The 12,500-nt window shown below is 48.8% G+C and overlaps 1 protein-coding gene across 4 annotated transcripts in view; it reads left to right on the plus strand.

The window, feature by feature from the left end:
* cdc37 (cell division cycle 37 homolog) overlaps positions 1-12,500 on the plus strand; it is a 20,076-nt gene that overhangs the window by 6,763 nt on the left and 813 nt on the right. For all 4 annotated transcript variants that reach the window (XM_081362021.1, XM_081362022.1, XM_081362020.1 and 1 more), the window contains one exon: positions 61-132. In XM_081362021.1, the coding sequence (XP_081218147.1) occupies positions 61-132 (72 nt within the window). The remainder of the gene's footprint in view (positions 1-60; positions 133-12,500) is intronic.

Raw genomic sequence — 12,500 nt, forward strand, 5'->3', positions numbered from 1 at the left:
AGGTTCTCATAAACGAACAGTTCTGTCATAGCAGTGATTCTTCTGTCTTCATCTCCACAGGAAATGCAGAAATGCTTTGATGATAAAGACATTCAGATGCTTCAGGACGCCATCAGCAAGATGGACCCCACGGTCAGTGTAGCAGGGTAGCAGTCTGAGCAGGGTTGGCAGATGTACTGGTACTTGGCGGTGTTGCGAGTGTGACTGTACTGTGTGAGTGTGACTGTGACTGTAGTGTGAGTGTGACAGTGTTACGATTGTGACTAGTGTGATTGTGACAGTTTTGCGAGTGTCACTGTAGTGTGAGTGTGACTGTAGTGTGAGTGTGACTGTAGTGTGAGTGTGACTGTAGTGCGAGTGTGACTGTACTGTGTGTGACTGTACTGTGTGTGACTGTACTGTGTGTGACAGTACTGCGAGGGTGACCAGTGTGACTGTAGTGTGAGTGTGACTAGTGTGACTGTGATTGTACTGTGTCTGACTAGTGTGAGTGTGACTGTAGTGTGAGTGTGACTGTGGTGTGTGTGTGACTGTACTGCGAGGGTGATCAGTGTGACTAGTGTGACAACGCAGTGCTGAAGTGCCAACTAGTCTCTCCCTATGGAGGATCCCTCTACCACTCTACAGATAAGGCGTTGTCGGGAAATTCGTTTCGCGTTCCTACCCCAAAGCAACAAAATAAAATAAAATTCTTTATCAAAATTTATAAGGAAAGACAAGTACTTTGTTTAGGCTTGGCTTGTAGGGAATTCCAAACCTGCGTATATTCAAACGCACATAACTATAGAACCCATTCTAAATGCGCATGTGAACGCCATCAGTGTTTCTCACAGGTTCGCGTTTAAAGTCTGTGTAGAGGGAATGGTGTCGTCTTAGCGGCCCCTAATTTAATAACAAATGATCGTTGCGACGGAAGCAAATCAATCAAAACTAACTTTAGATGGAAAATAACTTAACTCTGCTATAAAGCCAAAACGATCTCTGTTACCTTAAATTATACGCTTATCTCTGTGAAGCTGCTTTGAAACAATCTACGTTGTTAAAAGCGCTATATAAATGAAGATGACTTGACTTGACTTGACTAGTGTGAGTGTGACTGTACTGTGTGTGACTGTACTGCGAGGGTGACCAGTGTGACTGTAGTGTGAGTGTGACTAGTGTGACTGTACTGTACTACTGTGTGTGACTGTACTGTACTACTGCGTGTGACTGTACTGTGAGTGTGACTGTACTGTGTGTGACTAGTGTGAGTGTGACTGTACTGCGTGTGACTGTACTGCGTGTGACTGTACTGCGAGTGTGACTAGTGCGAGTGTGACTAGTGTGAGTGTGACTATAGTGCAAGTGTGACTGTACTGCGAGTGTGACTGTACTGTGTGTGACTGTACTGTGTGTGACTGTACTGTGTGTGACTGTACTGCGAGTGTGACTGTACTGTGTGTGACTGTACTGCGAGTGTGACTGTACTGCGAGTGTGACTGTACTGTGTGTGACTGTACTGCGAGTGTGACTGTACTGTGTGTGACTGTAGTGTGACTAGTGTGAGTTTGACTGTAGTGTGTGAATAGTGTGAATGTGATGAGTGTGACTGTAGTGCAACTAGTGCGAGTGTGACTGTACTGTGACTAGTGTGAGTTTGACGGTGTTACGAGTGTGATTGTGTTGTAGTGCAAGTGTGACTAGTGTGAGTGTGACTGTACTGTTTGTGTGACTGTAGTGTGAGTGTGACTGTACTGTTTGTGTGACTGTAGTGTGAGCGTGACTAGTGTGAGCGTGACTAGTGTGAGCGTGACTAGTGTGAGCGTGACTAGTGTGAGCGTGACTAGTGTGAGCGTGACTAGTGTGAGCGTGACTAGTGTGAGCGTGACTAGTGTGTGCGTGACTAGTGTGTGCGTGACTAGTGTGTGCGTGACTAGTGTGAGCGTGACTAATGTGAGTGTGACTACTTCGAGTGTGACTAGTGTGAGTGTGACTGTAGTGTGAGCGTGACTAGTGTGAGTTTGACTGTAGTGTGTGAATAGTGTGAATGTGATGAGTGTGACTGTAGTGCAACTAGTGCGAGTGTGACTGTACTGTGACTAGTGTGAGTTTGACGGTGTTACGAGTGTGATGGTGTTGTAGTGCAAGTGTGACTAGTGTGAGTGTGACTGTACTGTTTGTGTGACTAGTGTGAGCGTGACTAGTGTGAGCGTGACTAGTGTGAGCGTGACTAGTGTGAGCGTGACTAGTGTGAGCGTGACTAGTGTGAGCGTGACTAGTGTGAGCGTGACTAGTGTGAGTGTGACTGTACTGTTTGTGTGACTAGTGTGAGCGTGACTAGTGTGAGCGTGACTAGTGTGAGCGTGACTAGTGTGAGCGTGACTAATGTGAGCGTGACTAGTGTGAGCGTGACTAGTGTGAGCGTGACTAATGTGAGTGACTGTAGATGTGAGTGTGACTACTTCGAGTGTGACTAGTGTGAGTTTGACTGTAGTGCGACTAATGTGACTGTAGTGTGAGCGTGACTAGTGTGAGTTTGACTGTAGTGTGTGAATAGTGTGAATGTGATGAGTGTGACTGTAGTGCAACTAGTGCGAGCGTGACTGTGAGTGTGACTGTAGCAAGTGTGACTGTAGCGAGTGTGACGGTACTGTGTGACTGTACTGTGTGTGACTGTACTGCGTGTGTGACTATACTGTGTGTGACTACTGCGAGCGTGACTGTACTGTGTGTGACTGTACTGTGTGTGACTGTACTGTGTGTGACTGTACTGTGTGTGACTACTGCGAGCGTGACTGTACTGTGTGTGACTGTACTGTGTGTGACTGTACTGTGTGTGACTACTGCGAGCGTGACTGTACTGTGTGTGACTGTACTGCGAGCGTGACTACTGCGAGCGTGACTGTACTGTGTGTGACTACTGCGAGCGTGACTATACTGTGTGTGACTACTGCGAGCGTGACTGTACTGTGTGTGACTGTACTGTGTGTGACTGTACTGTGTGTGACTGTACTGTGTGTGACTGTACTGTGTGTGACTACTGCGAGCGTGACTGTACTGTGTGTGACTGTACTGTGTGTGACTGTACTGTGTGTGACTACTGCGAGCGTGACTGTACTGTGTGTGACTGTACTGTGTGTGACTGTACTGTGTGTGACTACTGCGAGCGTGACTGTACTGTGTGTGACTGTACTGCGAGCGTGACTGTACTGTGTGTGACTACTGCGAGCGTGACTGTACTGTGTGTGACTACTGCGAGCGTGACTGTACTGTGTGTGACTACTGCGAGCGTGACTGTACTGTGTGTGACTGTACTGCGAGCGTGACTGTACTGTGTGTGACTACTGCGAGCGTGACTGTACTGTGTGTGACTGTACTGTGTGTGACTGTACTGTGTGTGACTGTACTGTGTGTGACTACTGCGAGCGTGACTGTACTGTGTGTGACTGTACTGTGTGTGACTACTGTGTGTGACTGTACTGCGAGCGTGACTGTACTGTGTGTGACTACTGCGAGCGTGACTGTACTGTGTGTGACTGTACTGTGTGTGACTGTACTGTGTGTGACTGTACTGTGTGTGACTGTACTGCGAGCGTGACTGTACTGTGTGTGACTGTACTGCGAGCGTGACTACTGCGAGCGTGACTGTACTGTGTTTGACTACTGCGAGCGTGACTGTACTGTGTGTGACTACTGCGAGCGTGACTACTGCGAGTGTGACTACTGTGTGTGACTGTACTGCGAGCGTGACTACTGCGAGCGTGACTGTACTGCGAGCGTGACTGTACTGTGTGTGACTGTACTGTGTGTGACTGTACTGTGAGTGACTGTACTGTGAGTGACTGTACTGTGTGTGACTGTACTGTGTGTGACTGTACTGTGTGTGACTACTGCGAGCGTGACTGTACTGCGAGCGTGACTACTGCGAGTGTGACTGTACTGTGTGTGACTACTGCGAGCGTGACTGTACTGCGAGCGTGACTACTGCGAGTGTGACTGTACTGTGTGTGACTGTACTGTGTGTGACTGTACTGTGTGTGACTGTACTGTGTGTGACTGTACTGTGTGTGACTGTACTGCGAGCGTGACTGTACTGTGTGTGACTGTACTGCGAGCGTGACTACTGCGAGCGTGACTGTACTGTGTGTGACTACTGCGAGCGTGACTGTACTGTGTGTGACTGTACTGTGTGTGACTGTACTGTGTGTGACTGTACTGTGTGTGACTGTACTGCGAGCGTGACTGTACTGTGTGTGACTGTACTGCGAGCGTGACTGTACTGTGTGTGACTGTACTGCGAGCGTGACTGTACTGTGTTTGACTACTGCGAGCGTGACTGTACTGTGTGTGACTACTGCGAGCGTGACTACTGTGTGTGACTGTACTGCGAGCGTGACTACTGCGAGCGTGACTGTACTGCGAGCGTGACTGTACTGTGTGTGACTGTACTGTGTGTGACTGTACTGTGAGTGACTGTACTGTGTGTGACTGTACTGTGTGTGACTGTACTGTGTGTGACTACTGCGAGCGTGACTGTACTGCGAGCGTGACTACTGCGAGTGTGACTGTACTGTGTGTGACTACTGCGAGCGTGACTGTACTGCGAGCGTGACTACTGCGAGTGTGACTGTACTGTGTGTGACTGTACTGTGTGTGACTGTACTGTGTGTGACTACTGCGAGCGTGACTGTACTGCGAGCGTGACTACTGCGAGTGTGACTGTACTGTGTGTGACTGTACTGTGTGTGACTGTACTGTGTGTGACTGTACTGTGTGTGACTACTGCGAGTGTGACTGTACTGCGAGCGTGACTACTGCGAGCGTGACTGTACTGTGTGTGACTGTACTGTGTGTGACTGTACTGCGAGCGTGACTGTACTGTGTGTGACTACTGCGAGCGTGACTACTGCGAGCGTGACTACTGCGAGTGTGACTACTGTGTGTGACTGTACTGCGAGTGTGACTACTGTGTGTGACTGTACTGCGAGCGTGACTACTGCGAGTGTGACTACTGTGTGTGACTGTACTGCGAGTGTGACTGTACTGCGAGCGTGACTGTACTGCGAGTGTGACTGTACTGTGTGTGACTGTACTGTGTGTGACTGTACTGTGTGTGACTGTACTGCGAGTGTGACTACTGTGTGTGACTGTACTGCGAGTGTGACTACTGTGTGTGACTGTACTGCGAGCGTGACTACTGCGAGTGTGACTACTGTGTGTGACTGTACTGCGAGTGTGACTGTACTGCGAGCGTGACTGTACTGCGAGTGTGACTGTACTGTGTGTGACTGTACTGTGTGTGACTGTACTGTGTGTGACTGTACTGCGAGTGTGACTACTGCGAGCGTGACTGTACTGCGAGCGTGACTGTACTGTGTGTGACTGTACTGTGTGTGACTGTACTGTGTGTGACTAGGCTTGGGTATCGAGTATCGAGTATCGATTGGAACCGGGACTAGCTTTGCGATTTTCCCGGAATCGTTCAAAAGTTTAAATTTCGATTCCTAGTTTCGATTCACAGTCCGCCGACCGGAAGAAGAAACCGCTGTCTAAGTTACCAATTTGATCATTTCTAGCCCTATTCTGAACTGAAGTAACTACCTAATCGATTTCAAACTGCCAAATGTTAACTCGCTGAACACTGACAGCTGTAGCCTACTTCCCCACATTAGTTAAACATTTGTAAACTGTAACGTACACACGGCATGGTAAATGCGTGTATTACTAGCACAGGTGTAAGCGTATATGGAAACTGCGAACCGATACATTTTATGAGACGCTGTGTGAGTTCCCTTATTAACTCACAGCGTTTCATAAAATGTATTCAGAGCAAACAACCCTGACGTTAAACCTTAAAAACGTACTTATATGATGTTTTCTTATTCTTCGGTATCTTGCAAGTTACAACCATATTCTCTCGTCCTCTGCTCGTCCGTTTGAAAACTGCGCGCGATGCCGGCGAACGTAAAAAAAAAAAAAAATCATGAAAACACATTTACACATGAGTGTAAACAACCTTATTTAGCCTATTTTACCTGATAGCCCATTTTAGCAGTGAAAATAGAAATTGATGGAGAAGGTCAGACTATTTCCTTCAGAAAGACCGTTGGTTAGCTAGCTCATTTAAAATATCCTAAAAAAAATAGTTTAAAATAGATTTGATATTTATATTCTAGTTGAAAACAGCCCTGTGAGAAATTCATAGTAAAGTTCATAAAAAGTAAAAAGTTCATAGAATTAAAATTTATCTAAACTTTTTTGACCCAGCCTCTTAAAAGAATCGGAATCGAGAATCGTTAGGAACCGGGATCGAAACAAGGAATTGGAATCGGAATCGGAATCGTTCAAATTCAAACGATACCCAACCCTATGTGTGACTGTACTGTGTGTGACTGTACTGTGTGTGACTGTACTGTGTGTGACTGTACTGTGTGTGACTGTACTGTGTGTGACTGTACTGCGAGCGTGACTGTACTGTGTGTGACTACTGCGAGCGTGACTGTACTGTGTGTGACTACTGCGAGCGTGACTACTGCGAGTGTGACTGTACTGTGTGTGACTGTACTGTGTGTGTGACTGTACTGTGTGTGACTGTACTGTGTGTGACTGTACTGTGTGTGACTGTACTGCGAGTGTGACTACTGTGTGTGACTGTACTGCGAGTGTGACTGTACTGTGTGTGACTGTACTGTGTGTGACTGTACTGTGTGTGACTGTACTGTGTGTGACTGTACTGTGTGTGACTGTACTGCGAGCGTGACTGTACTGTGTGTGACTACTGCGAGCGTGACTACTGCGAGTGTGACTGTACTGCGTGTGACTGTACTGCGAGTGTGACTGTACTGTGTGTGACTGTACTGCGTGTGACTGTACTGCGAGTGTGACTGTACTGCGAGTGTGACTGTACTGTGTGTGACTATACTGCGAGTGTGACTGTACTGCGAGTGTGACTACTGTGTGTGACTGTACTGCGAGTGTGACTGTACTGCGTGTGTGACTACTGTGTGTGACTGTACTGCGAGTGTGACTGTACTGCGAGTGTGACTAGTGTGAGTGTGACTAGTGTGAGTGTGACTATAGTGCAAGTGTGACTGTACTGCGAGTGTGACTGCTGCGAGCGTGACTGTACTGTGTGTGACTGTACTGTGTGTGACTGTACTGTGTGTGACTGTACTGTGTGTGACTGTACTGTGTGTGACTGTACTGTGTTTCTGTACTGTGTGTGACTGTACTGTGTGTGACTGTACTGTGTGTGACTGTACTGTGTGTGACTGTACTGTGTGTGACTGTACTGTGTGTGACTACTGTGTGTGACTGTACTGTGTGTGACTGTACTGCGAGCGTGACTGTACTGTGTGTGACTACTGCGAGCGTGACTACTGCGAGTGTGACTACTGTGTGTGACTGTACTGCGAGTGTGACTGTACTGTGTGTGACTGTACTGCGAGTGTGACTGTACTGTGTGTGACTGTACTGTGTGTGACTGTACTGTGTGTGACTGTACTGTGTGTGACTGTACTGTGTGTGACTGTACTGTGTGTGACTGTACTGCGAGTGTGACTACTGTGTGTGACTGTACTGCGAGCGTGACTACTGCGAGTGTGACTACTGTGTGTGACTGTACTGCGAGTGTGACTGTACTGCGAGCGTGACTGTACTGCGAGTGTGACTGTACTGTGTGTGACTGTACTGTGTGTGACTGTACTGTGTGACTGTACTGCGAGTGTGACTACTGCGAGCGTGACTGTACTGCGAGCGTGACTGTACTGTGTGTGACTGTACTGTGTGTGACTGTACTGTGTGTGACTGTACTGTGTGTGACTGTACTGCGAGCGTGACTACTGCGAGTGTGACTGTACTGCGAGTGTGACTGTACTGCGAGTGTGACTGTACTGCGTGTGACTGTACTGCGAGTGTGACTGTACTGTGTGTGACTGTACTGCGTGTGACTGTACTGCGAGTGTGACTGTACTGCGAGTGTGACTGTACTGTGTGTGACTATACTGCGAGTGTGACTGTACTGCGAGTGTGACTGTACTGCGAGTGTGACTAGTGTGAGTGTGACTAGTGTGAGTGTGACTGTACTGTGTGTGACTGTACTGTGTGTGACTGTACTGTGTGTGACTGTACTGTGTGTGACTGTACTGTGTGTCTGTACTGTGTGTGACTGTACTGTGTGTGACTGTACTGTGTGTGACTGTACTGTGTGTGACTACTGTGTGTGACTGTACTGTGTGTGACTGTACTGCGAGCGTGACTGTACTGTGTGTGACTACTGCGAGCGTGACTACTGTGTGTGACTGTACTGCGAGTGTGACTGTACTGTGTGTGACTGTACTGTGTGTGACTGTACTGTGTGTGACTGTACTGTGTGTGACTGTACTGTGTGTGACTGTACTGTGTGTGACTGTACTGCGAGCGTGACTGTACTGTGTGTGACTGTACTGCGAGTGTGACTACTGCGAGCGTGACTGTACTGCGAGCGTGACTGTACTGTGTGTGACTGTACTGTGTGTGACTGTACTGTGTGTGACTGTACTGTGTGTGACTGTACTGCGAGCGTGACTGTACTGTGTGTGACTACTGCGAGCGTGACTACTGCGAGTGTGACTGTACTGTGTGTGACTGTACTGTGTGTGTGACTGTACTGTGTGTGACTGTACTGTGTGTGACTGTACTGCGAGTGTGACTACTGCGAGTGTGACTGTACTGCGAGCGTGACTGTACTGTGTGTGACTGTACTGTGTGTGACTGTACTGTGTGTGACTGTACTGTGTGTGACTGTACTGCGAGCGTGACTGTACTGTGTGTGACTACTGCGAGCGTGACTACTGCGAGTGTGACTGTACTGCGTGTGACTGTACTGCGAGTGTGACTGTACTGTGTGTGACTGTACTGTGTGTGACTGTACTGCGTGTGACTGTACTGCGAGTGTGACTGTACTGCGAGTGTGACTGTACTGTGTGTGACTGTACTGCGAGTGTGACTACTGCGAGCGTGACTGTACTGCGAGTGTGACTGTACTGTGTGTGACTGTACTGTGTGTGACTGTACTGCGTGTGACTGTACTGCGAGTGTGACTGTACTGCGAGTGTGACTGTACTGTGTGTGACTGTACTGCGAGTGTGACTACTGCGAGCGTGACTGTACTGCGAGTGTGACTGTACTGTGTGTGACTGTACTGTGTGTGACTGTACTGTGTGTGACTGTACTGTGTGTGACTGTACTGTGTGTGACTGTACTGTGTGTGACTGTGTGTGACTGTGTGTGACGGTACTGTGTGTGACTGTACTGTGTGTGACTACTGTGTGTGACTACTGTGTGTGACTGTACTGTGTGTGACTGTACTGCGAGCGTGACTGTACTGTGTGTGACTGTACTGCGAGCGTGACTACTGCGAGCGTGACTGTACTGTGTGTGACTGTACTGTGTGTGACTGTACTGTGTGTGACTGTACTGTGTGTGACTACTGCGAGCGTGACTGTACTGTGTGTGACTGTACTGTGTGTGACTGTACTGCGAGTGTGACTGTACTGTGTGTGACTGTACTGCGAGCGTGACTGTACTGCGAGCGTGACTGTACTGTGTGTGACTGTACTGTGTGTGACTACTGCGAGCGTGACTGTACTTTGAGTGTGACTGTACTGCGTGTGTGACTACTGCGAGCGTGACTGTACTGTGAGTGTGACTGTACTGCGAGTGTGACTACTGTGTGTGACTGTACTGCGAGTGTGACTGTACTGCGTGTGTGACTACTGCGAGCGTGACTGTACTGCGAGTGTGACTACTGCGAGTGTGACTGTACTGTGTGTGACTGTACTGTGTGTGACTGTACTGTGTGTGACTACTGCGAGCGTGACTACTGCGAGCGTGACTGTACTGCGAGTGTGACTGTACTGCGTGTGACTGTACTGTGTGTGACTGTACTGTGTGTGACTGTACTGTGAGTGTGACTGTACTGTGAGTGTGACTGTACTGTGAGTGTGACTGTACTGTGTGACTACTGCGAGCGTGACTGTACTGTGTGTGACTGTACTGTGTGTGACTGTACTGCGAGTGTGACTGTACTGCGAGTGTGACTGTACTGTGTGTGACTACTGTGTGTGACTGTACTGTGTGTGACTGTACTGCGAGTGTGACTGTACTGTGTGTGTGACTGTACTGCGAGCGTGACTGTACTGTGTGTGACTGTACTGTGTGTGACTGTACTGTGTGTGACTGTACTGTGTGTGACTGTACTGCGAGCGTGACTGTACTGTGTGTGACTACTGCGAGCGTGACTACTGCGAGTGTGACTGTACTGCGTGTGACTGTACTGCGAGTGTGACTGTACTGCGTGTGACTGTACTGCGAGTGTGACTGTACTGCGAGTGTGACTGTACTGTGTGTGACTGTACTGCGAGTGTGACTACTGCGAGCGTGACTGTACTGCGAGTGTGACTACTGCGAGCGTGACTGTACTGCGAGTGTGACTGTACTGTGTGTGACTGTACTGTGTGTGACTGTACTGCGTGTGACTGTACTGCGAGTGTGACTGTACTGCGAGTGTGACTACTGCGAGCGTGACTGTACTGCGAGTGTGACTGTACTGTGTGTGACTGTACTGTGTGTGACTGTACTGTGTGTGACTGTACTGTGTGTGACTGTACTGTGTGTGACTGTACTGTGTGTGACTGTACTGTGTGTGACTGTACTGTGTGTGACTGTGTGTGACTGTGTGTGACGGTACTGTGTGTGACTGTACTGTGTGTGACTACTGTGTGTGACTACTGTGTGTGACTGTACTGTGTGTGACTGTACTGCGAGCGTGACTGTACTGTGTGTGACTGTACTGCGAGCGTGACTACTGCGAGCGTGACTGTACTGTGTGTGACTGTACTGTGTGTGACTGTACTGTGTGTGACTGTACTGTGTGTGACTACTGCGAGCGTGACTGTACTGTGTGTGACTGTACTGTGTGTGACTGTACTGCGAGTGTGACTGTACTGTGTGTGACTGTACTGCGAGCGTGACTGTACTGCGAGCGTGACTGTACTGTGTGTGACTGTACTGTGTGTGACTACTGCGAGCGTGACTGTACTTTGAGTGTGACTGTACTGCGTGTGTGACTACTGCGAGCGTGACTGTACTGTGAGTGTGACTGTACTGCGAGTGTGACTACTGTGTGTGACTGTACTGCGAGTGTGACTGTACTGCGTGTGTGACTACTGCGAGCGTGACTGTACTGCGAGTGTGACTACTGCGAGTGTGACTGTACTGTGTGTGACTGTACTGTGTGTGACTGTACTGTGTGTGACTACTGCGAGCGTGACTACTGCGAGCGTGACTGTACTGCGAGTGTGACTGTACTGCGTGTGACTGTACTGTGTGTGACTGTACTGTGTGTGACTGTACTGTGAGTGTGACTGTACTGTGAGTGTGACTGTACTGTGAGTGTGACTGTACTGTGTGACTACTGCGAGCGTGACTGTACTGTGTGTGACTGTACTGTGTGTGACTGTACTGCGAGTGTGACTGTACTGCGAGTGTGACTGTACTGTGTGTGACTACTGTGTGTGACTGTACTGTGTGTGACTGTACTGCGAGTGTGACTGTACTGTGTGTGTGACTGTACTGCGAGCGTGACTGTACTGTGTGTGACTGCACTGCGAGTGTGTGACTGTACTGTGTGTGACTGTACTGAGTGACTGTACTGTGTGTGACCAGTGTGACTGTACTGCAAGTGTGACGGTACCTGTATTTTGAGTGTGACTAGTGTGAGGGTGACAGTGTTACGAGTGTGACGTGTTGAGAGTGTGACGGTGTAGCGAGTGTTGACTGTTTTGAGTGTGGCAGTGTTACAAATGTGACGTGTTGAGAGTGTGACGGTGTAGCGAGTGTTGACTGTTTTGAGTGTGACACTGTTTTGAGTGTGACGTGTTGAGAGTGTGACGGTGTAGCGAGTGTTGACTGTTTTGAGTGTGACACTGTTTTGAGTGTGACGTGTTGAGAGTGTGACGGTGTTACGAGTGTGACGGTGTAGCGAGTGTGACGGTGTAGCGAGTGTTGACTGTTTTGAGTGTGGCAGTGTTACGAATGTGACGTGTTGAGAGTGTGATGGTGTAGCGAGTGTGACGGTGTTACGAGCGTGACGTGTTGAGAATGTGACGGTGTTTTGAGTGTGACAGTGTTACGAGTGTGACAGTCTGCGAGCGTGACGGTGTTGCGAGTGTGACGTGTTGCAAGTGTGACTGTACTGCGAGTGTGACTGTACTGTGTGTGACTGACGTTGAGAATGTGACTGTTTTGAGTGTGACGGTGTTACGTGTGTTACGAGTGTGACTAGCATGTGTGACGGAGTTGCGAGTGTGACGGTGTTGCGTGTGTGACGGTGTTACAATTGTGACGTGTTGAGAATGTGACTGTTTTGAGTGTGACGGTGTTACGTGTGTTACGAGTGTGACTAGCATGTGTGACGGAGTTGCGAGTGTGACGGTGTTACGAGTGTGACGGTGTTGCGTGTGTGACGGTGTTACGATTGT

The sequence above is a fragment of the Scardinius erythrophthalmus genome (genome assembly GCF_964197995.2).
Source record: "Scardinius erythrophthalmus genome assembly, chromosome: 3".
In the NCBI taxonomy this organism is placed as follows: domain Eukaryota; kingdom Metazoa; phylum Chordata; class Actinopteri; order Cypriniformes; family Leuciscidae; genus Scardinius; species Scardinius erythrophthalmus.